General features: G+C 35.5%; 1 protein-coding gene across 2 annotated transcripts; it reads right to left on the bottom strand.

The window, feature by feature from the left end:
- Positions 1 to 27,697, bottom strand: LOC125649884 (mesenchyme-specific cell surface glycoprotein-like). 2 transcript variants are annotated; one of them, XM_056166337.1, is made up of 13 exons: positions 27,607 to 27,695; positions 20,459 to 20,546; positions 20,208 to 20,329; positions 16,888 to 17,091; positions 14,972 to 15,214; positions 14,434 to 14,626; positions 10,546 to 10,690; positions 10,350 to 10,464; positions 9,962 to 10,141; positions 9,122 to 9,190; positions 6,271 to 6,509; positions 5,559 to 5,767; positions 1 to 141 (listed from the first exon to the last, which is right to left on the bottom strand). In XM_056166337.1, the coding sequence occupies exons 4-13, from the start codon at positions 17,081 to 17,083 to the stop codon at positions 39 to 41; spliced, it is 1,692 nt and encodes a 563-aa protein (XP_056022312.1). In that variant the 5' UTR covers positions 17,084 to 17,091; positions 20,208 to 20,329; positions 20,459 to 20,546; positions 27,607 to 27,695; the 3' UTR covers positions 1 to 38. The 2 variants fall into 2 exon arrangements, with proteins under 2 accessions (XP_056022312.1, XP_048733678.2); XM_048877721.2 differs by lacking the exon at positions 20,459 to 20,546 and having other exon boundaries at positions 27,607 to 27,697.
- Between the last annotated feature and the right edge of the window lie 274 nt (positions 27,698 to 27,971).

Here is a 27,971-nt window from a genome sequence, read left to right as displayed (position 1 = left end):
TAAACATTTGCCATGAGGCTAACATTTAATATCAAACTTCAGGATACGTCTTCCACAGAGTAAATGGAGAGTGAACCGGTAGCTTGTCCGATGACGTAAATAAAAGGAACTCCAGAGGAACTGTCCTGTGCATTAACAAATCTGTAAAACCAAATATATAAGCATGATATTTACCCGTGTGTCCGACAATTGATTATGCCTTCATTCGAATCAATGTAAAGTTATTAGAATCAGTTTTAATATTATCAGTATCAGCTGAGAGGAGATCCTAGTCTAAAACAGTATGCACTCTACTGTAAACAGACTTTTATTCCCGACGATTTTATTTCGCGATTTACTGGCGATGTACTGGTTCTCAGTGACTAATTTTCGCGACCAAGATCATCTTAAACGTACAATTTCATTAAAGGTGTAGTTCGTGATGAGATATATTAGCGATGAACTGTTTCTCGCAACCCTCGCAAAATTTTCCACACGCGAATAAACGGCAGTTCAGAGTATGTTATTGTCACTGATAGCGATAGACTCTCCATGTATTTTCTAAGTCGAGCATGGTATATATTTGTGCGACTCAACAACCATTGCTAACTTCTTAAGAATAGTCAACAAAGCAACTTCCACTATGGAATTAGGCAAACTAGAATGTTATTCTGTCTTATGATTGTATACTGTCATAGTTTGAACATAGCTTTAGATTTGCCAACATCCATGTAACTTTTGCCATATCTATTCAACCAGTTCGATGGAATCAAAACCATATGTTAATGGCAAACTAACAACTCTACTTTATGACAAACGGGATGATTCTCAATCGCCAACTTCCTACATTTATTCAGCATTATTCCATAATCACCTATATATGGGTATTATATATCTTATTGATTCGATGTGCAAGAGCTTATTCTGCTTTTAAATTGAGGCTGACTACTGACAAACAAGTTGATGTTACAGCGGTTTCAACACTTTCGTTTACAGTCAGAATTTCATAAATTCTATGGTCGTTATAATGATCTGGTTTGGTTATATAGCCTACAATTAAGTCAAATGCTGTTTGACGTGTTTCACACAAATTGTTAAGCGGTTCTTGGCACACTCATTTTGACTTCAGATTATTCCGTTTATCTAGTCAAGACATAGAACTCACAGCGGATGTGAAAGGTCGACAGAGGTTGCTTACTCGGCAGCTGATCCCATCATTGGTATGTCCAGGAGGGCGTTTCTGCCCAACCCTTTATTTTCTATTTTTTATAGACCGTCACGGTGGCTAGAGCGTTCGCCCCGGATGCGGAAGGCCGGGGTTCGAATCCCTGCCACAAAAGACCTACGTTGTTATAACAGGTAGTGATATTTCCATCGCCAAACGCTCGACAACAGGTGTGAATGTCAAGGGTCCTCGTAAATGACATTAAAAACGGATGTCCCGTGTCACAGTAGGTGTGGCACGCTAAAGAACCCTCATAGCTCAGTGGCCGTAAGCGCCGAGCATAGGCCTAAATCCTCTATATCTTATTCAGGTACATAAGTAATCAATATGTAAAGAACGGCATAACACGCCAGCATCCGAGTATCAATATTCGATTATCACTTCCATATTCGATACGCAAGAGCGTGTTCCGAGTATGATCAGCTATAAAATCGAGACAGGCTACTGACAAACAAGTTGATGTTACAAAGGTTTTAACAATCTCGTTTATAGCCAGTATTTCACAAATCATATGTTCATTATAATGACCTAGTTAGCCAATACAACCCGTCGTTGGGTGAAATGCTGTCTGACGTGTTCTATGAAAGGTGAAGATAACGAACAGTGATCAATCTCATAACTCTTATAAGTATTACAAAATAGATAGTTGGGCTAATACGGATCCCTGGACACACCAGAGGTGGTATCAGGTGCCTAGGAGGAGTAAGCATCCCCCTGTCGACCGGTCACATCCGCCGTGAGCCCTATATCTTGATGAGGTAAACGGAGTTATCCGTAGGCAAAATCAGTGTGCCAAGAACGGCCTAACAATCGGTATGAAACACGTCAGACAGCATTTGACCCAATGATAGGTTGTATTGACGAACTAGATCATTATAACGACCATAGAATTTGCGAAATGCTGACTTTAATCGAGACTGTTGAAACCCCTGTACCATCAAGTTGTTTGTCAGTAGCTTGCCTCGATTTAAAAACTGACCATACGCAGAAGAAGCTCTTGCGTATCGAATTAATTGAGAGATGTTGGAAGACCTGATCACCAAATACCAAACGGATAACTCCGTTTACCTGATCAAGCTATAGGGCTCACGGCGGGTGTGACCTGTCGACAGGGGATGCTTACTTCTCATAGGCACCTGATCCCACCTCTGGTGTGTCCAGGGGTCCGTGTGTGCCCAACTATCTATTTTATATTGCTTATAGAATACTTATATCATCATTGTTGAGGAACTGTAATATTGTTATTGCTGTTGTAAAATTATTTTGAGCGATGAACAGTTTTTCATATGTGGTGATGTTATTTTCCCCAATGATGGGAAGTGCTATTTCTGATAGTTCAGAATTTGTTCCTGTGATACTAACTTAAAACATCTTCGAATTCATTCTCTTAATGCCTTCTGATGTGGTTTTTGCATTCAAGTTATCTTCATATCATAAGCTTACCCAATAGAGAGACGCTTTGGTCACCAGCAACGTCAGCATGTTTGTTTCAGGTAAGGAAATACGTGTCGTTGTGTGAATAAGTGACATGAGGAGGTCTGTACATTGATTTCAGAATATCATATTTGTGTTTTTCGAGATTTTGAAAAATTATGTTCCTGTGTATTCCTATGTTAAAATTTGATACCCCATTGTGGCTTTGCCCAAGCCCTGGAGATCTTCATGTCCAATTAACATTAATATACACTATGGGACAATGCTTGTGTATCAATCAAACAAATTATACCTTTGTGGTTCTTGAGAAGATTTTCATAGAATGTTCCCACACACTCAAAATTAACGTATGAACCCGTAGTCACAGTGTCAACAAATTGAATCTACACAAAATGGTTCTTGAATATTCACTTGATACAATGAACCCTAATGATCTTTAAAAGAATTCTAAGACAGGGCTTAATATACTTGTAATGTAAAACTTATACGGTACCAATTTTGATCCACCAGATGCGCATTTCGACAAATCATGTCTCTTCAGTGATGCTCAACCGAAATGTTTGAAATCCGAAATAACAATGCAGTTTTAGAGCTATTACAGGGAAAGTCAGTGTGTCAAAAACGTGGAGAAATTCGTCTAAGGATAAGAGCTATGCGTGAGGGAGATAATCCTTAATTTTGAAATGAATTTCTAAATTTTATAACAGCAATTAAAAATACATCCGTATTTTCAAGCTAGTAACGAAGTACTTAGCTACTGGTCTGTAGAGACCCTCGGGGACTACCAGTCTACCAGCAGAGGCCTCGACCCAGGGGTCATCATGTAAAACTGATACGGTACCAATTTTGATGCACCAGATGCGCATTTCGACAAATAATGTCTCTTCAGTGATGCTCAACCGAAATGTTTGAAATCCAAAATAACAATGAAGTTTTAGTGCTATAAGGACCCAGTCACAATTGAAAATTGACTGTTTTTCCTTAATTCTGATTGAAAGTTTCCCAAATTATCAGCTCACAAGCATAGTAAGAATCGATCTTAGTGCAAAAATGGCCGGGTTGCCTTAAAATGTTATCTATCATTGAGACAGCAGTACATGGATCTAGATGAAATAAAAATAAACTGAAGTATGTGTGGTAGAGAATCGATTATTTAATGCTTTTCAGAAGTCTACCCTAGAGATGCATCAGATTTTCGTATGCATTTTTAAGATATAACCAGATGATGTAGATAACCTATTTACAAAATATATTGGAAACATCAATTAAATTTAGAATTTTTCCAAAAAAAACCCAAACAAACCAGAAGCAGTTTTAAAATGCTATATGTATATCTTCAATGTTTTTATAACAACTACAAGGTCTGAAAAAATCAAGTAAAAGCTACTAGCTTGAAGATACGGATGTATATTTAATTGCTGTTATAAAATTTAGAAATTCATTTCAAAATTAAGGATTATCTCCCTCATGCATAGCTCTTATCCTTGGACGAATTTGGCTCCACTTGTTTGGCACGCTGTTTTTGGCTATATTTAGATCTAAAACTTCATAGTTATTTCTCATTTCAAAATTAAGGATTATCTCCCTCATGCACAGCTCTTATCCTTGGACGAATTTGGCTCCACTTGTTTGTCACGCTGTTTTTGGCTATATTTAGATCTAAAACTTCATAGTTATTTCGGATTTCAAACATTTCGGTTGAGCATCACTGAAGAGACATTATTTGTCGAAATGCGCATCTGGTGCATCAAAATTGGAACCGTATAAGTTTTACATTACACAATGTAGATACCGTGCTTACAACATAAGAAAGTTGAACTACATGTAAATTTTACGAAGAATGTCTAATAACTTCCAAAACGACACATTCACATCTTCAATGCTTCCATAACAGTTGTACAAAGTCAATTAAATGTTTTACAGGAGTTGATTACAAAAATAGGAACCTAGATCTATTTAAGTCAATTTAAAAACACATCTGTTCAACTACACGTAATTTTTCGAAAAATGTCTGATCGTTTTCAGAAAGACACATGCACATCTTCAATGTGTCCATAACAAATGTACAAAGTTTGAGGAATTTAGCGGTATGACAAGAGTTGATAACACACAGTAGGTACCCTATTACAGGGACGCCCGCCCGCCATTCATCATACCATAAGCTAGATGCACGTTGAGCAAATCGGCCAAAATGGTATTTGCATGTGTTGTTACGTAAAATCTGCAACATCTTGGGAATGAGTTGTCTAATAAGATGTATAAAGTTCGCTTATTTAAATGAAATATAAACACATAGTAATAGTTTTTTTTTGTTTCATTTTATCTACAGAATACCATAACGTTTATATCCAACAGAATATGTACCTTAATCACGATATATAAATGACTGCATATTGTTTTTCTACCTACAATGCATTATATTTGGCTAATTATAATCTCCAAAATAACAGTTTTTTGACGTAAAATTCCCAAATGAGAAGGTTCGGGACCCTTTACCAAAAAGGATCATATAAGTTCTGTAAGATATATGTATCTACATGAAACTTCTCACACCTATTGAAAACCTCCTTATCATTTAATGAAGATCTCGTGAAAGGTTCTAAATAGGCATTTATGATTCTAGAGAAGAATTTTAGATCGACCCATCTTATTCTGACTACGTCCGTAATTCAAACATACTTGAATCCCCTTCACACAAGGTTCATTCATAATTGAATTTGATGTGTTGTTTTTGAGAATTTCTAAAGGACAAAAGCTTAAACAATCTAGAAAATAACTATCACAGATGGACGAACAGTCTGACGATGCGACGCGAATTATGCCCCAGCTACTTCATGCTGCTTCCATTCATAAACAAAAGCGTTCGTCGCCCATAATTTTTAACGTGAGAAGAATGAAGTCATGATAACAGTAAACGTACCCAATATCGGAGACACCTTGATCTCCAGCTGCATCGGCATTGTACAGGTTGTTCCATGTGTCGTCTGTTCTACCCTCACGGTGAATGCTCTCAAAATTAGCACTGATGCCTCTCATGTTGAAGACGTACAAGACACCCATCCTGGAGCCAACGACAAGAACAGACGTGGTCCCCACGGTACCCACAGCCATAGCACTGGGCTCAGGGCCCTGAACAAATACATGTATAGGTTATCAATCGCATAACTGGTCACATACATTGACTTATTTATACGAAATTTATATTTAATACAAAATGTCTTTCTAATAGAACTGTTTTGTTAGGTGAGCGATAAGGAGAAGCAGATCTTTGATTAGCAGTTGAATGACGCAAAATTACATCAAAGCGTTGCATTACACCAGCTAGTGACGCGTTGCATTCCAAAGGGAAGTAAACAAACCAAACAGAGTCTAACAATAGCTAGCATAAATTCTCAGGTTGTTATTTTGTTATTGTTGTAGCGGGAGTTTATGTCAGTTAAAACGGTCACAAACATGAACTCGACCGTTAAACCAGCATTAATGTCATTCAATTTGAAGACAAGACTAGTAATCACTAAATATCATCCATAGTTTGTTCACATCTGCCATAAAATATTGACTCTTTTCAAAAATCGATAAAAGTACTATAGGAAGCTTTTTTAAAAGTGGGACACCAGATTCTGTGAGCTTACCATATCATCGGACCTCTGATCAACCTGCTGATTCGGCAATATATTAGCATTGTTACAATCCCCATTAAATGTGGATGCGTAGCTCTGGGAGGCCCTCATCTCTAGGTCGTCCCCACTGTCAAAGACGTGGGCCATCGTTGTAGAGTCCCACAAAGAAATACCACGCCCACCAAAGAGGAAAATGTCTTCAATTTTATTATAGATGTTGATTCCATCATTTACACTCGTGTATACCTGTCCTGTTTACGTGTTCAAAACAAAAATAAGCTAATTGAAATGAAGATAACTGTGAAGATGTGTTTGTTTGCACATTGTTTTAAGGTCCATTCAAGAATTTTTCACTCAATTATACACATAACCAGCTCTATGTGATGTGCGACAAAGTTTGACCTATGTATGGTGCTCATTGCCGTAGCAGTGAGGGTTCTTCATCCTGTCAATGCCTACTGTTACAAGACCTCTGTTTTGAATGTCATAACCCCCAACGACACGTGACTTTCACTTTCAATGCCGGGTGCTTGACGAAGGAACAGGTTTGACGCTGTGCCAGGCTGAGAAGCAAACGCATTAACTATTACACTATTGCCACCGATTAGAATTGTAAAGACCAGTATGCGGAAAATCAGAATTAAATAATATTGCATAGAAGAAGGACTTTTTAATGCGTATTTGAATTGTTGCGCACATTAATATCTTTAATTCAAATGAATTTAAGAAAAATATTTGAATAATTGTGTGTATTAATTATGTTATATTTATTGATATCATATACAGTAAATAAAACTTGAATATCAGGAAGCCACTCGAAGCTCCAAATTCAATGTTATTTATGTAATATAAATAATATCTTCTATTTCAAAACTATTATAAGTGAAAAGTAAAGATAGCTAACAGTGATCAACCTCATAACTCCTATAAGAAATAAGAAATAGAATTGGGCAAACACGGACCCCTGGATATACTAGAGGTGGGATTAAGTACCTAAGAGGAGTAAGCATCCCCTGTCGACCGGTCATACCCGCCGTGAGATCTAAATCTTGATCAGGTAAACGGAGTTATCCTTAGCCAAATACAGTGTGCCAAGAACGGTCTAAAAATCGGCATTAAACACGTCAGACAGCATTTGACCCAATGATAGGTTATCGTTATAACGACCATGCGTAGAATTTGCAAAATCCTGATTTTAAACGAGACTGTTGGAACCCCTGCATCATCAACTTGTTTGTCAGTAGCCTGCTTCAAATTAAAAACTGACCATACGCAGAACAAGCTCTTGCGTATCGAATCAGTTGAGAGACATAAACACTATATGCAGGTGATAACGGAATATTGCTACATAAATATGAGAATTTGACGATGGAGAAGTTGAAATCATCCCGTTTGTCACAAAGTCGAGTTGTTAGTTTGCCGTTGATATGAAGCAGAGGTTTGACACTAATGCACGTCCGACCGACCGAGTCTACTAAATAATAGGTCGGGTCGGTTAAAATGTCCATTTACTAGTCCGACTGGTCGTGTTGAAAAAATCAACAATAAACTTTAGTTTAAAACCATAAGATATCTTATTCGTAACTTTGAAAAAAAAGATATTTATATAATAACTTTAAAGAGTTGAACCGCGTGATCACATAATCTCTATTTTTAGTTCTAATAAATAAGTCGCGGTCGGAAGTGATCTTTTACGACATCTACTCGATGTTAATGTGTGTAAAGTTTTGTTTCAGATAAATAGATATACATATGTAAATTGAATTCATTTTCATTAAAAAAAATAATAATTTGCAAAACTGTTTATGGAATTAATAAATTACGTCGTAAACAGACATTTTTCGGTGTTGACATGTGTGTGGGAATGTCTCCATCTGTATTCAAATACGACTTTTCGCGATCTCGTCCTCAAGGAAAGATGTCCCAAGTGGAGAAAAAAGAAAAGGTTGGAAAGAAACAAAGTAGGGCTTATGAAATAGAACTTTTAAAAAAACCGGTTCAGAGCATCTTATTCTAATTGGACTAAAGAATTTATGTGCCATATAGAATTTAAGAAAACGGAAAATATGTTTGAAAATATAAATAGCATCAAATTGAATAAGGATACTAAATATTTTTTTCAGACAATGAAATACGTTTTAGTTCAAAGTTAATGTTTGTCATTTGAATCAAGTACATGTATTTAAATATGGGAAACTATTAATCAATTTCTTTCTGAAAAGTTGGTCAGGGCTAGTGGATGTAAGGTCAGGTCTAGTAATAATCATTTGAAGTAGCCCGACTGGTCTAGTGATCAAAAAAGTAAATGTCAAACCCTGCTGGGATATATTGAACCGAGATATGAATGAAAATTATTATTGTTAATGGATAATACACCGTCGATATATCTAAATGTTGAATTGAAGGCCACAGCAAGAAATTTTTTCTTCTCACGTTGAAGTTTTTTTTAAATGAATTCTGTTTCATTAGGAATATAAAAACATGTCAGCTAACAAAGGAGCATAATTCATACCCATGGGGTATAACTATAACTGAAAACCTACACAATTTTATGCTGATAAATATATTGTTTGATAAATGTGGTGATTCGGAAAGTCGAAACACACTCTGTGAGTTTTACAGTATCAAAACACGGAATATTGATGGGTATACAATAAAGTCGATAGAATATTAACAAGCGATGTCGAACCAAAAGTTTGTTTTCATCATTTCGATTGTCCACTTACTATTAAATAGATTTGCCAAACTACACATTTTCAATTTTTTAATCATTCATCTGCAATATTTGAATTAATTTTGAAGGGCTACATTACTGGTTGATTAAAGAAATTGTTTATGCAGAACACAGATAATGCTAGCGTACCCAGCTGTTGAACATCCTGGATTTCCGCTTGGAGTGTGGAATCCATCGTGGTCTGATCAAATATTCCGTCTGCAAAGAATATCACTGCTTGTATTTCATATCGCTACGTAAGTTATCAAATTGAATATTCAAGATATCAAATCGAATATTTAGGGAATCAATGTGAATCGTGGTATGTGACTGTGGTGTATACGTATCAGTTGCCTTTTTCTTTGTATATTGTTTTATGCCACAATCGAGATTCATCCAATGAATTGAAGACAAAATCAGCTTTAGATGAACTGTCATAACATTTGACCTATGTAAGGTGCTCAAGCCCGTAGGTACGAGGGTATTCATCATTTGTAACATCCAAAGAGAAATGTCAGACTTCACGCGCGTCTTAGAGTTACTGATACAGTCAAAAATCTGTCTAACCGACACCTATGCAAGGTGAAGATAACGAACAGTGATCAATCTCATAACTCCTATAAGCAATACAAAATAGACAGTTGGGCAAACACGGACCCCTGGACACATCAGGTGCCTAGGAGGAGTAAGCATCCTCTGTTGACCGGTCACACCCGCCGTGAGCCCTATATCCTGATCAGGTAAACAGAGTTATCCGCAGTCAAAATCAGTGTGCCAAGAACGGCTTAACAACGGCTTAACAATCGGTATGAAACACGTCAGACAGCATTTGACCTAATTCGAGGTTGTATTGACGAACTAGATCGTTATAATGACCATATAATTTGCGAAATACTATGTAGTGTGAATTTCTCATGGGGGAAATAGACTGTACAATGTAACATCTAAAGAGAAATGCACGTCCTGGAGATTACTGTGAAACAAACTTACTATTCCAAGCTGCTCTTCCTCTAAGGGCATCGCTGAAGTCATAACCTTGTGACGATGACGTATAAGTTGTGATTTTTCCAGTGTCGGCGGACAGGACATATCCTTTACCATCGACTAACCCAAACGCAAGTTTTCCAGGTTGGTAGAATGAGTAGACCGTGTGATGACGCAGGTGTGCAGCTATGAGTGAAAAGATTTTTTATCAAGTAGTTATAAAAAACGATGATTCAAAGTCCAAGAAAATGAAAATATTTGAGACTGTATAAACATTCAGGTCTTCATTTCGAACCCCTTTTCATATAAAAAAAAAACCCACCATTTTAATATAAAGAAAATGGTGGACCTCAAAAAAGGAATGGAATAAGCACGTAAAGGAAATTGTTGTTACCTGTATTTCGATCACTGGCATCCAGCATATAAAGTGTCCAGTTCTTGACTCCCAAAGCATAAAGTTCTATGATTCTCTGATTAGTCAAGTCGATTTTCATTATTGCATTATTTCTCTGTGAAAAAAATAGACTCTTAAAAATATCAATATGCTTAGGAAAAACCCTTTCATTTCTAAATATAAGAGTCCGTGTTACCTGGCATGAAATAAAAGCGAATCTGTCATCGTTGCTGATGGTTATTGACTCGGGCTCGAGATCCTGTGAAAAAGTGTTAACTACTTCTTGATTATGATCTCCACGGAAGACATATCGGACGCCGTTCCTCATGTAATCTTCAGCTCTAGGCAGGAAGTATTAAATAACGGGAGATTAAATACATTATTGATTTTCCTTAATATTCAATTTTTAGTTGATACTTATACATGTTTATCAATACCTCATATAACTCTCCTCATTGCATATATAACGATTAGCGCGGTAAAGAATGATCAAAGAAGATTCTGGTAAATCATGCAGACATATATGGCATTAAGGAAAAACTTGACACCCTCCCCCCAGTTTTAAAAACTAAAAAAGATCTGATTATCTTTACTTTAAAATCTCAAAAGATATACGTACATAAGAATTGCAATCATGCAAGCGTTAAACATGCTACACACTAGAAAAACACATTGGGAATACGTCATTTTAAAAGTTGCTAATTATATGTATTTTGGGGAAGAAAAAAAGTAATACTCATGATGCTCTTTTGTTGGAATTTCTGAATTTTAATGAAGAAGTTCAAATTTTTGTACCATTTCATTTTTGTTCCACAAATATAGAGTGTGTTTCACGGAAGCCCATTAGTTCAAACCCAAACTGAATAAAAATCAAAATTATTATATAAAACACAAAATCATTAAGTAAAAACGAAAATATTCAGTCACCAAGAAGCCCACAGGCCTTATCGGTTACCTGAGTACTAGTGAAAAAGAATCAATAATCCCAAGGGCTATGAAATCTAGAAAAAAAAATTCCTGTTCTGAATATCTAAGCTAAATTCTAAAGTTAAGCAATAGTATAGAACAAGATGTGTTCTTAAAACTTCAATGCCTTCAAATGCGCATACAATGATGAAATATTTCACATAATATAATGCGTGTATTAACATTAAAACATTAAAAGATATTACTAATTTGGACCAATCCTAGAGTCAAAACCCTGGGTTGAGAAATTAACAATTTTTGGTAAATTCTTTTCTACTATTCCTAAGTATGCATTCAAATTTTATACAGTACCAACAAACTTACACAAACACCATATACTAAGTTTAGCCCCACCCTGCGGGTCAGAACACCTACAATGAAATTTACAATTTCGGTAGAGGCCTTTCTGCTCTACATCATTATCTATTTAGTGTTTCTTACACATGTGCGGTTCTACAAAAGATGTTTGAAAATTGGTCAATTTTGGGCAGTTTTTTTCCCTAAGGCCCTAGAGGTGCAGGAATCCTGAATTTTAAAATTTATGCCCCCCCCCCCCCTGTTCCAAAGATGTTTAAAAAATCCTTACAAACAAAGGCACATTGCTTGATCCAGTAAATGTTCTACCAAGCTCCTGTCTTCGCTCTCACAAAAATATTAACATCTGTGAAGGAGAAACTTCAAATGTACTGTGCGATTACATTTACCAGAAGTGGTGTAAATCAAATGTGGATTCTAAAAAATTCAAAACCACTTTTAGTAAACTTGAAATCGCAAAACTTTTTTCAAATCAACAACATCAAAACTTATGACTTTTCAACACTTTACACGACCATTCCTCCCGATAAATTAAAGACTAGACTTTTTGATAGCATAGACAGTTGCTTCTTCAACAAAAATGGAAAACGCAAATATTCCTATCTAGTTATCAGTCATCCTAAAAATTACTTTGTTAAATGTCACTCTGATTCCACGCACAAGTACTCTGAAGTTGAAATAAAAAATATTCCTCATTGACAATATTTTCGTGGTCTTTGGTGATCAGGTCTTCCAACAATCGGATGGAATTCCCATGGGCAGGAATTGTGCTCCTTTGTTAGCTAGCCTGTTTTTATATTCCTTTGAAGCAGAATTTATTCCAAAACTTCTATGTGAGAAGAAAAAATATCTTGCTGTGACCTTCAATTCGACATTTAGATATATCGACGACGTATTATCTATGAACAATAATTTTCATTCATATGTCGATTCGATATAACCCAGTGAACTCGAAATAACACACAGTACAGAGTCGTCCACTTCTGCTTCATACTTGATATTTTATTGAAAGTAGATATTAACGGCAAACTAACAACTCAACTTTATGACAAACTGGATGATTTCAGCTTCTCCACCATCAACTTCCATATTTATGTAGCAATATTCCATTATCTATTTATGCAGCAATATCCCATTATCATTTGCATATGGTGTTTATATCTCTCAACTGATTCGATGCGCAAGAGCTTGTTTTGCTTATGGTCAGTTCGTATATCGCAACAGGCTACTGGCAAACAAGTTGATCGTGTAGGGGTTCCAACAGCCTCGTTTAAAGTAAGTATTTCGCCAATTCTAGGGTCGTTATAACGATCTAGTTTGCCAATACAACCTATCATTCGATCAAATGCTGTCCGGCGTGTTTGATGCCGATTGTTAGGCCGTTCTTGGCACACTGACTTTGACTACGGATAACTCCGTTTACCCGATCAAGATATAGGACTCACGGTAGGTGTGAACGGTCGACAGGGGATGCTTACTCCTCCTAGACACCTGATCCCACCTCTGGTGTGTCCAGGGTCCGTGTTTGTCCAGCTCTGTATTTTGTATTGCTTTTAGGATTTATGAGATTGATCTTCATTTTCATTGTATCTATCGGGAGGTTTATACCAACGCAATAAAAAATTTAGGGGATATGTTCATATCCTCTATTTTAGAATAATCTAACTGCATGATAATTGTGAAGTGCAAATAAGAATCTGGATAAGACGGATTTGCATGCAGCGAAAATTCAATCTATCGATCAATCAGATCATAACCTCGTATCGCACCGCCGAAACACTTAATTAGTGTAGAGTCATGTGATTGTTGAGGTATGTGGCTGACGGGAGTCATATTTTCTAATAGATATATGGGGGCTAGCATTGAAGTAATTTTGGAAAAATTCTGTAATCTGATACACGAGGTCTGGGACCTTTCAGCGAACATAGTACATAGACGTGTAGTGAATGGATAAGTTGGCTGTTTTTGTAATGTAGTTAGATTTCTGTAACACTCCAGTGGCGATTATGAAATCGCCGTAAATCAAAGAATTGAAAGCCATGTTTCCTTCTTTGATAAGCTTAACTCACACACACATTTTATTCTCAAAAACTGTTCTTAATTTCATTTTTTATCTGATAATTTTGTGTTTAATTCAGTTTTCATTTTTTATTCAATAATTCCGGGGTTTTTTTCTTAAAATTTTGCTTTTTGTTTTTATATATTAATTTCGTTTTTGTTTGATATTTTCGTTTTTATTTATAAATTTCGTTTTTATTTGATAATTTCGTTTTTTATTTAATAATTTCGTTTTATATCTAATTATTTTGTTATTTATTAATTTCATTTTTTATTTAATAATTTTGTTTTTTATTTAGCTTTGGTTTTCATATATTAATTTCGTTTTTTATTTAAGAATTTCATTTTTTTAAATTTGATTTTGATTTGCACTAATGGGCTTCCGTAGTGTCTTCACGAACACAATCGGTGTCCCTCCTACATATAAAGGATGTTTGTTTCTAAGGTATAATTCTCGTAGAAAAATCAGTTTTCTCAAGAAGTTTTGAAATTTAAAAAAACATTAAAGTTTCCCTATGTACTCCCCTGTATAACTTTGATCACCATCTTTTCTCCGGGTAAAGACCTGATTGGTCTTGAATCTACATTATACATCAATATAAGGGATACTTGCATATTGGTTATACTTTAATTGAGTAAATGTAGTCTTATCAATATTTCGAAGATTTCCAAATTTTCATTTCCCAGCGTCTATCGGAGTTCGTATGACATAATGATGCTTTTAGGATAGAAAACCAAAACATACCTGCCATTCAACTGAGTGAAATCCATGCTGACCTCTACGGGAAATCCCTGATCATTTCTGAAAATTATCGTTACCGTACCCTCGGGATCTGAGAATTTACTTGTTGATGGAACGATTGTAGCAGGACCAGCATTGGCCACAACCAGTCGAGTACAATCCGAAGTGTAAGACAAATCTTTTGGATGAACTCCAACTATTTGAAAAACACATAGCCTATATAACTTAGAAATCGTTCACATGAAATAGAACTTCATTAAAACATCACAAATATTTCATCATTCGACCCTATTATACAATAATGAAATATCTGGAATATTTGCAGAAAACGAGTTTTTGAAAAAAAATAAGTAAGTAGGTATACGTCCGGAAATTTTTCCCCCCAACTTTTAAAATATGATATTCTGTATAAAACATTTTCTTTAAAGCCTTTTTCCAATTCAATGTATAATTTCGATAGACAGGCACCTTGTCGTTCTTTCCTGTAGCCACAATATTTTGTCTAGGAATTAGGGATTATTTTTTCGTCGATCTCCCTTACCAGTTATTCGACCAATTCTAGAAAAGACACGATCTGCTCTATTATATGGAGTGAAAAGCTCCACGTGGCCTTCGGATACTGGGTCCGCGGCGGACAGTGCCACTGCAATTGTGTCTGGACACGCCTCCACTGCAGTGATCATACCGTCTACAGCGTCACTGAACACGTGGGTCATCAGGATAGTTGGACTGGCCGGATTGTTCATGTCAATGATGTGTAGATACTTTTCCGTTGATCGTGCAGCTAGTTTGTAAACAGAAAATGCAGATAAATAGTGTCATTAAGTATTCTATATTCTTAATTGGAATCGAATGATTCTTAGTTTAAGGTGGCTCATTACACCAACATTTTATCTAATGGCTCGTTTATAGACTTCGTTTGAAATATGATTTCACCATCGAAAGAGTGATACAAACTATCAATCACTTTATAGGACCTTTATGAATTTGTTTCCGGAGTGATAAAAAAGAGGTTTTTTGTTTGCAAATAAGATATTTCAGAGTCAAAAATCAGTGTGATTTGATTCATGATTTGAATTTCAAAGAAAAATACCTAAAGGACTCAGTTAGACGTTATAATTCTTTTTTAGATATAAAAGTATTTATAAAAATTGGAAACGCTATTGGTTGATAACTTTTTAAACCTTCGCTTAAGATTTTCAAAAAACATGTCATTTAGAAAACGATATATCTGACATATCTTATCTTATCTTATCTATATGTATTTAAACAAGAAATTGAAATGAAATGACCAAAATTAAGAAACATTGCGACATTATAACCAAGCCCGATCGGAATTATATAGAAAGAGGTCATAGAGAACACTGTAATAAAAAAAAAAACTTAAGTCCTTTGATGTAAAGTTGTGAGAAAATTAAATGAATTCATAAAGGAAACTAATTTCTTGATGAAAAGTGCATAATCTTAGCAAAATACGATTATTTTAGCTATTTTTATCAATTTTGATCGGATCTGTACTTTTTTCTGGTTAGATTCAAATTTGAAAAATTTGGTAATTTCATTTCAATTTCTGTTTAAAATTTATTTGCTAATATACCTTTTTTTTCTCTAAATAACATGTTTTTTTGAAAATTTTAGTCGTAGATTTAAAGAATAAGAAAAAAAAAACCGTTATGATTTTCATAATTATTTTCTATTTAAAAACTATTAGAACATTTACTGAGTCTTCTTTATGTTTTATTAGATACTGACATCATGCATCAAATGAAAGCCATGTTTGGATTTTAAAATATCTTATTTGCAAACAACACATCTTTTTATCACTCCGGAAAAAAGCACACAAATACATAGAAAATAATTCAGAGACAACGAACAATGATCAATCACTCTATTAAGAGCTTACATGAAAGGCGAAGACAACGAACAATGATCAATCACTCTATTCAGAGCTTACATGAAAGGCGAAGACAACGAACAATGATCAATCACTCTATTCAGAGCTTATATGAAAGGCGAAGACAACGAACAATGATCAATCACTCTATTCAGAGCTTATATGAAAGGCGAAGACAACGAACAATGATCAATTACTCTATTCAGAGCTTATATGAAAGGCGAAGACAACGAACAATGATCAATCACTCTATTCAGAGCTTACATGAAAGGCGAAGACAACGAACAATGATCAATCACTCAATTCAGAGCTTATATGAAAGGCGAAGACAACGAACAATGATCAATCACTCTATTCAGAGCTTATATGAAAGGCGAAGACAACGAACAATGATCAATCACTCTTTTGATGGTGAAAGCATGTTTCATACGAGGTGATTAAACGAGCCATTAAATACAATGTTGGTGTAACGAGCCACCTTAAGGAATTGAAGTTATTGATATATATTAGCAAGATTATTTGTAATGCAAGTCATATTAATTCTATGAAAATAAGTAACTTACAAGCAACATATAGAATTTTATCAACAGTGTGGTAGGTGGCCTTGTGAGCAGCATTTTGGAAAAGTCCGTATCTCGGATTGGATGGATCACCATTGGCGAACTGGTAGGGGAATCTCATGTAGGACTGCTTTGTTAGCTGAATTGTGGCATCACAGTATGTGTAGAGGACCGCAATAAAGAAGGTGAGTAACCTCATCGTCAATTCTAAATAAAGCACATCGCTGGATTACATGATATGTCTGTTGTGACCTAATTCCTCATTGAATATGAATCAAAGAAACTAGAATCAATACCGACATTTTCAGTCATCCTTGGTATGATAGTTCAGGAAATCATCATGTCGTATTATATCGATATCATGATAAAAATACGTAACATTTCTTCTTCAAAATATTACACAATAGCTTCTGTTTTATTAAAATGGTAAAAATCACTCGAGTTTATTTCCATGACATACAATCTGATCATGTCTTTATAAACAGATATGGAGCTCTGTCATCCATATATTTTGCAGAATGTCCCAATTTCTTAGACAAGGGATACTAAGTATCTGCATCAGACAGTTGGACTGTTTTAGTGACTTTAAACTTGCAATCGAAATCATGTCTAGTTATATCCAGGAAATTTTCAGTACTAGCAATAGCGTCTATTTCTATCCAGGGTATCTCCAATACTGACCAATCACGTCAAGCGCTATCCAGGCTATATCTAGTAGTAGCAGCCATGTCAGTAGATCTTCATTACTGACAATCGTGTCTAGTTCTATACAGAATTTCTTCAGTACTGACAATCGTGTCTTGTTCTATCCAGGGTATTGCAATCACAATAATATACTAGTTGTCCCTTAACACAGGTGCTTAGTAGGAGTAACCATCCCCTATCGACCGGTCACACCCGCCGTGATATGAACTACATATCTAATGATATTACACACAATGAACTATATATCTAATGATATTACACACTAAACTACATATCTATTGATATTATACACACACTGAACTATATATCTAATGATATTACACACACTAAACTACATATCTAATGATATTACACACAATAAACTATATATCTATTGATATATACACACACTGAACTATGTATGCAAGGTGAAGATAACGAACAGTGATCAATCTCATAACTCCTACAAGCAATACAAAATAGATAGTTGGGCAAACACGGACCCCTGGACACACCAGAGGTGCGATCAGGTGCCTAGGAGGAGTAAGCATCCCCTGTTGACCGGTCACACCCGCCGTAATGATATTACACACAATGAACTATATATTTAATGATATTACACACACTAAACTACATATCTAATGATATTACACACACAATGAACTATATATCTAATGATATTACACACAACTACATATCTAATGATATTACACACACTAAACTATATATATATATATATATTACACACGCTGAACTACATATCTAATGATAGTACACACGCTGAACTACATATCTAATGATATTACACACACACTGAACTACATATCTAATGATATTACACACACAATGAACTATATATTTAATGATATTACACACTGAACTAATATCTAATGATATTACACACGCTGAACTACATATCTAATGATATTGCACACACAATGAACTATATATCTAATGATATTACACACACTAAACTACATATCTAATGATATTACACACACAATGAACTATATATTTAATGATATTACGCACGCTGAACTACATATCTAATGATATTACACACACAATGAACTATATATCTAATGATATTACACACGCTGAACTACATATCTAATGATATTGCACACACAATGAACTATATATCTAATGATATTACACACACTAAACTACATATCTAATGATATTACACACACAATGAACTATATATCTAATGATATTACACACGCTGAACTACATATCTAATGATATTGCACACACAATGAACCACATATATATTGATATTACACACAATGAACTCAGTCTATTTGTGGGTCACCGCGTCGGTTGTCCATGTCTACTGCTAGTGGTTAGTGTGATGTTCTAAAATTCCCTGTTCTTTTCAGGTGCATATATAAGTAATAAATAAACCATTTAAAATTATTTACAGAATTTGTTCTCATGACCACCCCAATTTATGTCCCATTGGGATTTTTAAATTGATTATCAATTCTTTAAGTAATTTACATTTTATTGGTAATTCATTACATTTCTTGTGGAACAACTTGGTGTTTGGAAAAATAGAACCGGTGAAAACGTGCGCTTATCTTTTGAAGAACTGATTTTCGTTTACTGCTTAAAGAAGTGCGGATAACTTTGTAGCAATTCTCGCCGCATTGAATAGACTTTTTTGAGAAATGTACTTTAACTGACGTTTGAGTTGACATTTCAGCTGTGTACATGAAACTTAATCAACTTAGATCCAGCAAACAATGCCTCTGTATGTTTATAAATTTTAATTAATTCTAGTTGATAATGACACTTTCTATACTGTTGAAGTATTTTGTTTTACGTCACTTCGAGATGCCAGCTGCAGGTGAGGTACCAGATGTTTAGACCTATGCTTAGCGTTCAGGGTGTTCTGTAACGTACCAACTCCTGTCACGACACGGGACTTCCGTTTTATAGGTCATATTCGAAAAATATTCTAACTATAATATATATATATATATATATATATATATATATATATATATATATATATATATATATATATATAAATCGCTTTCGCCCATAGGGCTTAAGATTAATCTTTTTTTTAAATCTGATTAGCTGTGCATGAGCAAAAACACTAATTGATTTCCTGTGGAAAACTAATACGGTTAACATTCGAAAAAAAAATTATGTATAATAATTACTAATTATTTTGAAACTATGATATAGATAATATCCTCTCATACTATACGCTTACCTTAAAGTGTAAAAACCCTTATGTCAAACGCGGTTAAATGCTTTAAGAAATCACAAAACACTGTACAATACGATTCACATTCAAAAGATTTTCGGATATAATTGTTTAAATACGATGGTATGCGTGGAGTTACCAGTTGATAAATTAGTTTGATATTACCGGTTGTGAAATAGAAAAAGGTTATTTTCATTATTAAAACAATGGTACATATTCTTAAACCTCCATGATTTTGTAAACATAACTTAATGTAGATCTGTATGAAAATAGCGTCATTGGACATCAGTAGCGAGTGGATCCTTTCATAAATTCCCTATTTCGCTAAAAGCTAGAACTATGGAAGTAGTATGTGTATACCCTTTGGTAAATGTTTTAAAGCTAAAAAAGTACGACTATATAAATTGTATGTACTCACTATCTCCCCAGTTCTCTCTATCTGTGCACGGTTCTCTGGACGTCAGTATATCAAGACGAAAGTGCAAAGGTCAGGCATGTACAGCTGCGTGTTTTCAGTTGTTAACGCTGTCAGCAATTTTTCTAAAGATTTACATTTTAAAAAAAAACATAATTGCACTACCATCGGTTACAAGTCTAAAGAAATCAAATAAAGAAAAACATCGACATTGAAAAGTGCATTACAGAAAATGATAATTTTTATGTACTTACATGAATTTGCTTGAGACTATAACTTAGTATCTATTTTTATATGGACACGTTTATCAGTTTCAATCATCTCCGGGTTCCCGGGTTCCCTCTAAAATTACATTAGCCAATCAGAAAATTGTTTTGATAATTTCAAAACTCGTCGAGCATCATTCAAGATTTTTACACGGACGAATACATGTTTCAGAGAATTCTTTGATTTGAAGGTTAATTTTCCTGTTATTTAATGATTTTTTTTTTTGATTTTTTTTACAATTATCGTCATCCCGTAGGAATCCGGGTAAGAATATGTCCCCAGTACCCCCTTGCTTGTCGTAAGAGGCGACTAAATGGGGCGGTCCTTCGGATGAGACCGCAAATACTGAGGTCCCGTGTCACAACAGGTGTGGCATGATAAAAATCCCTCCCTGCTCAAAGGCCGTGGGTGCCTATCATAGGCCTACATTTTGTAGCCCTTCACCGGCGATGTTGACGTCTCCATATGAGTGAAATATTCTTGAGCGGGAAGTTAACAATATTCAATCAATCAATCATTAGCATTGTGTTGTGTATTCCTCTATTATCATCAATATCCATATAATAATGAATTCATCTGTACATTATAGATGTCAGAAATTCATATGTAATGAAACCCAGACGCTTCACTTTTTTGACCCCGTTGGGTCACGCAGTTTCGAACGTAATTTGTATCACCGAAAATTGACTGCGATATATCTCTAAACAAAAGGTGAAGATAACGAACAGTCATCAATCTCATAAATCCCATAAGCAATACAAAAATAGATAGTTGGACAAACACAGACCCCTGGACACACCAAGGGTGGGATCAGGTGCCTTGGAGGAGTAAGCATCCCCTGTCGATCGGTCACACCCGCCGTGAGCCTTATATCTTGATCAGGTAAACGGAGTTATCCAGCATAAAATATTTTTCCCTATGTATAACCCAGGGGCTTCCAAGGGTTTTCCCATTTGCGTCCATTATTTGTATTAATTTTGAGTAGCTGAAAATTCATATTGAATGAAATCATTTCGCTAGTTAGGCTAAATGTTTCAAGCCCTTGGCATATCGCCTTGCACTTGACATATCATTTTGAACATTCGATTTGAATTGCCGTAAATCATTTTTACTTCGCGAGACCTTATTTTCGCGACCATACAATGATGTAATTATGCGTGGGACATGACTTTCGCGAATCATTATTTATTGCTTTTAGTATCGACTTTTTGTGTTTATTCGCGAGAAGTAAATTTTAGTGAATGGTTGGTCTCACAAAATTACGCATAAATAATGTACTTTCGAATAATATGATTTACAGTATATGTCAGCCAAGCACTGTATACGCTGAATCCCCACGGCGGCACCTTCTTTTCCTGACCTCCTCCCATTATTTTTTTTCCCGCCGCCTATGTTCAAACTTTATGTTAATTAACGATTTCAAGATTGTTTCAGAAAGTTTCAAAACTTATGTGATACAAGACGTTGGTTTGTAAGTACTAATCCGAATAAGGGATTTGAGCGTCTGCCGTTTTATTTTCCAATTCATGTAATAAATTGATAATATAATAACTAATGATACAAAGTAATACAATTTATTGCTGTACAATAAATTAGGTTATTTAAGCCAGAATAAATATTGACAGATGTTTATTCCGGAGAATTTGTGGTGACAGCGAGGCTTTGTTTTTACTGTTTCAAACTTCTACTTCCTTTTCAATATTTTTGGGTAGAAGGGAAGGTTTGAAATTCTGGACAAATAATTTTTGCGTTAATGTAGTTAATCAGATTAATATGGATATATTGATGTAGTGAAATTTAAGCCTTTAGGTTTTATTGCATAATATTTTGCTTAATATTTTGTCGATTAATCGTTAATATTATTCGATGTTGACGGATTTTAATTTTATCCTACATGCATACAGGGTACGTGATGCACCATTGATGGGGTTACCACATGCTCGAAAAATAATAAGAAAGTCAGTTTTAAATCCTAAGTTGTAGGCTAAGCAAAACGGGGGAAATGCCGAAATCAAAACAAGTCTCAACGGGAAGAGTGGCAACTCGCAGGAGAGGAAAGAAGAGAAAAAGGGAACCAGTGCGGGCAAAGAAAAACGACACAGAATCCCATTCGGAAGTAACAGAAATTTCTGAAGTTGTTTTCGCTGAGCCATCAGTTCAACAAAAGGGTCCCACATTTATAAAAAAAAAGAACACAAGTTGGTCATTAAGGAGGTGATAGAGAGGTGATAGGTATGTGTTCTGTGTCGGATAGTCTACCCACTCTAGGCTCTGGTGGGGCTATCTTTACAAGCTCAATTGTCAGCTATAAGAATAGTTTAGGCCTCAATATGTCCCAACAATTGAAAAATAAAATTATAAGGGGGAATACGTTGAGTTAGACAAGATGCTCATAAATTACAATGAGCCTCAGAAACAAACCCTAGTACTTGTTAATGGCGAATTACAGGCAGCTGAAAAATCTAGTAGGAAGATCAATAATATTGAGCAATGGACTGATGCCTTTCTCATTTTCTCTAGTGTTTATTTGGAAGCACACCCAGCAAAAAATTTGGAACTGTTGAAATATATGAGAAATGTTAGATTGGCAGCTAGTAGGTGTTCAAATCAGGGTTTTAAGGATTATGACCAACAGTTTAGGCTGAAAATGGCTAGGCATCCTACAGGTTCTTGGAGTGAAGTGGAATCTGAACCCTGGCTTTTGTATGTTGTGAATATTAACACAAAGGACATGACTGCTGTTCCAACTAACCAGGGTCAGTTTAGAAAGTGTTACACATACAATTATCAGGGGTCCTGTTTCAAAACTCCCTGTGGTTATATTCATTCTTGCATCAAATGCAATGGTAGTCATCCTTATGCACTCTGTTCTAATAAGGAATGGGGTCCTTCTCAAAGGGGATTTGGAGGCCCTCAGAATTTCCGTGCCCAAGGGAGATCAAACACAGCCCATCATTACAGCTCGAGAAGAAGGGGGATATATCAAAGTAGGGGAAATAAGGGATCCTTCTAATGTTTGGAGTTTAGGTAAAACACCTATCAAAGTTGGCAAATTAATTGGTTTGTTGAAAAACTGTGCTGACCAAATATTGCAAAAGAGTTGACTGATGGTTTTCAGTTTGATTTTCGATTAGGTTATGAGGCTCCCCGAATAGGGCGAGAATCAAGAAATCTCAAGTCTGTCGGCGATCATTTTGAGGAAACGAAAAATAAAATACAAAGTGAAGTAGGGCTAGGTCGAATATCTGGACCATTGACAGTAAACATATTACTAATTTAAGAGTTTCACCTATTGGGCTACTACCAAAAGCAGATGGAAATGGAGACTGATCGCTCATTTGTCTTTTCCAGAAAATCAAGGTGTTAATCATTTTATTGACCCGAATAGGTGTTCTGTAGCGTATGCATCATTAGATCAGGCCCTAGAGGTAGTAGTTAAAATGGAGAAAGGAACACAGTTGGCAAAAATGGATATAAAGTCAGCATTTAGATTATTAATCATTCACCCTGGAGACTTTGATTTGTCAGAGTTTAAGTTTGAGGAAAAGTATTACATCGACAAGTGTTTGGCTGTGCTATTTCATGTTGTTTATTTGAAAAGTTTTCTACTTTCCTCCATTGGGAGTTGAAAAGGCGTACTGGGCTTGACACACTATTTCATTATTTAGATGATTTTCTATTTTTGGGTCATGTAGGTTCAGATGAATGTTTAAGGTTAATGGAGGGCTTTTCAAACTTGAGTGATGACATTGGTCTACCACTTGCACATGACAAAACTGTAGGCCCAGCAACAAAAATTGTAGTTTTAGGTTTGGAAATAGATACTGTTGATATGGTGGTTAGGATTCCTTCAGACAAGGTTGTACAATTAAAAAGTTTATTAAATTTTACCATGTTGAAAAGGTCTCTTCAGCTTAAGGAAATTCAGAGCTTGGAAGGTAGTCTTAATTGTTTCATAGGAGGTTTTATGATGCAAGAAGCGGCATTAAAAAGTCCCACCATCATATTAAGATTACTGAGGAATTTAAGGAAGATGTTAGAATGGGGCTTTATTTCTTAGAAAATTTCAATGGGGTCAGACTGATACATGACAAAGAATGGAAAAGCGATCAGAACATAAATTTGTATACAGATAGTTCAGGAAATAGTTGTCTAGGTTGTGGGGCTTATTGTAAAGGTCATTGGTGTTTTTGGCCATGGCCCACAGATTGGGGAGAGGAAATATTTAAAGAAATGTCATTCTTGGAATTGGTGTCTATTTTGCTGTCCATTTCTTTGTGGGGTCACAAGTTGTTTTAAAACCAAAAAATAATTATGCATACTGACAATCGTGCTTTAGTGTCTATCATTAATAAACAAACTTCAAAATCCAAGAGGATAATGATGTTGGTCAGAAAAATGTTCTTCTGTTGTTGGAGAATAATATCATGTGCAAAGCAAAACACATTTTGGTAAAGTAAACAGCATAGCTGATGCTTTATCTCCGAAACAATTTCAGAAATTCCGCACCTTGGCACCACAAGCAGACCAGGGCCCAGAGCTTATACTCGTAGAATTTCAAATAGCGATGTTAGGAATGAAGTAGATCTTTTGCTAAAATGTGCCACTGCTCAAAGTACTCAAGCTTCATATAGTCAGGGAATGAAGTGTTTTGAAGATTTTCTTTCTTATTTTGAGCTAGAAAAGATATGGCCACCAACATTAGATTACACTGTCCAGTTTATAGCTTTTATGTCAGTTAGAAATCTTGCACAAAAGACAGCAAAATTATATGTTGCTGGAATATCATACCATTTAAAGCTATGCAATCATTTTGATCTATGTTCAAACTTTATGCTAACGATTTCAAGATTGTTTCAGAAAGTTTCAAAACTTATGCGATACAAGACGTTGGTTTGTAAGTACTAATCGGAATAAGGGATTTGAGCGTCTGCCGTTTTATTTTCCAATTCATGTAATAAATTGATAATATAATAACTAATGATACAAGGTAATAGAATATCAGATGACCTACAACACGGGCTAGAAAATGGTGAGAGAGAGAGAGAGAGAGAGAGAGAGAGAGAGAGAGAGTGTGTGTGTGTGTGTGTGTGTGTGTGTGTGTGTGTGTGTGTGTGTGTGTGTGTGATGTAATACTACCTGGGCAAAGTCAAGTCTACTCTTGGAATACAATGAGAAATCATATAACGATGTTTTTAAAACAACTTTAATACATCTAAGAATAAAACAAATTATATTAACAGAACACTAAAAATTAACACTTATCAAATGATCCTTGAGGCCATCGATAAGAATGTGTCATAACGAGCACCTGTGTCACTTCTATAGCCCACTTAAGCCTTGTACACCTAACTGCGGTCTCAACGCTAATCAAACACACATTATTGATAAATGAACACGACACTACTAATTCTACTGTAAGAAAGAGTACGTATCTAATTTATCTGGTAAAAAAAATTCTGATAAAGTCTTCTCAATAAATCTCTGAACCTCCAATGTAGGCACTATGTGGCAATGGCGATCATAATTCGAACAAACTTTAATGTACTCAACGTAAAAAGTTTAAATACTATGATAAATGGAAAACTTTGTGTTTCTGGGAAAAAATCTCAAGGATTCATAGATACTAGCATACATCTGTAAAAATCCTGAATAGCTATTGTGACCTCAACTCGATATGTCAATATATTCCATTATAGATACAATATATAGTACCTTGTATTCTTATTATGTTTCTATTCGCATGATTTAGAGAAAATCTTGATTGTTTTACAAATATACATTTTATGGAAAATTACGAATCATTATTTCTGATTTCCTGAATTTTTGACAGAGAAAGCATTCATATTTATAGTACACCGTGTTCGATTTTACAAAATTAACATATTCTGAAAACCATAATTGAATGTATATTCGTATTAAAACTCAAGTTTATGACAAATGGGGTAAATTTCAGCTTCTCCTTTGTCAACTTCCCATCTTTACGTAGCAATATTCCATTATCACCTGCATATGGTGTTTATATCTCTCAACTGATTCGATACCCAAGAGCTTGTTTTTCGTATGGTCAGTTTTTAAATCGATGAAGGCCACTGACAAAGTCATGGTGTAGGGGCTAGAACAGTCTCGTTTAAAGTCAGCATTTCGCAAATTCTAAGGTCGTTGTAACGATCTAGTTTGCCAATACAATCTATCATTCGGTCAAATGCTGTCTGACTTGTTTCATACCGATTGTTAGGCCGTTCTTGACACAATGATTTTGACTACGGACAACTCCGTTTACCTGATCAAGATATAGGGCTCACGGCGGGTATGACTGGTCGACAGGGGATGCTTACTCCTCCTAGGCACATGATCCAACCTCTAGTGTATCCAGGGGTCCGTGTTTGTCAAAATTTATATGAGATTTATCACTGTTCGTTATCTTCACCTTTCATCTATATTCTGTAAATCAAAGGACTTTCAATTTAAAATCTAGTATTTTCAATTTGGTATTTCTACCCAAAGTAATTGTTTAATGTTCTTTGGCGTGGTATCCCGTGGGGATCCGGGTTAGAATAGGTCCTCAGTACCCCTTGCTTGTCGTAAGAGACGACTAAATGGGGCGGTCCTTCGGAGACCACAAAAACCGAGTTCCCATGTCACAACAGATGTGGCATGATAAAGAACCCTTCCTGCACAAAGGCCGTAAGTGCCGAGCATAGGTCTAAATTTTGCAGCCCTACACCTCCAATGGTGACATCTCAATAAACGTGAAAAATTCTCAAAATGGACGTTGAACAATATCCAATCAATCTTTGGCATACTGAATCTGAAACTACTGTCACAAACACCAAGGTTATACGACAGCGTGTTGATTGATTGTATATTGTTAAACGTCCCGCTAGAAATTTTTTCACTCATATTGAGACATCAACATTGCCGGTGAAGGGCTGCAAAATTTAGGCCTATGCTCGGCATTTACGGCCTTTGAGCAAGAAAGGCTTTTCGTCGTGTCATACCTGCTGTAACACGGGTCCTCAGTTTTTGCGGTCTTAAATGAAGGATTGTCCCATTTAGTCGCGTCTTGCGACAAGGACCTATTCTAATCCGGATCCCCACCGGAAACGACAGCTTGTAATTCAGTAACACTTACGTCATAAAGTCAGGTGATCTAAAGATGACGTGTTCAAATTCAATGTAGGATAGCTTTCCATCATCATCCAGATCGGTCTCTTCCAGCACCTGTCATGGAAAACAAAGGCTCACCCATTTATATCTTAATGCTAACTACAGACTGTCAACAGAATGACGTCCTATTGTTACCTTTTCGACAACAAATTGTATTTCCTCCTCGGACAACTCGTTCCTAGTCAGACATTTTTGGATGGATTGTTAGCCTTCTGTATAAAAAGGTTTGTGTATACAGAAGTTACCGATGTGTGACATTTTCATGTATTTTAACACAAATGTTTTTATGTAAGTGGACTTTTGCTACATAGTTGTGTAACAATAAAAAGC

Source organism: Ostrea edulis, chromosome 5 (genome assembly GCF_947568905.1).
Source record: "Ostrea edulis chromosome 5, xbOstEdul1.1, whole genome shotgun sequence".
Taxonomy (NCBI): Eukaryota; Metazoa; Mollusca; class Bivalvia; order Ostreida; family Ostreidae; genus Ostrea; species Ostrea edulis.
This window is presented reverse-complemented; position numbering and strand designations above follow the sequence as displayed.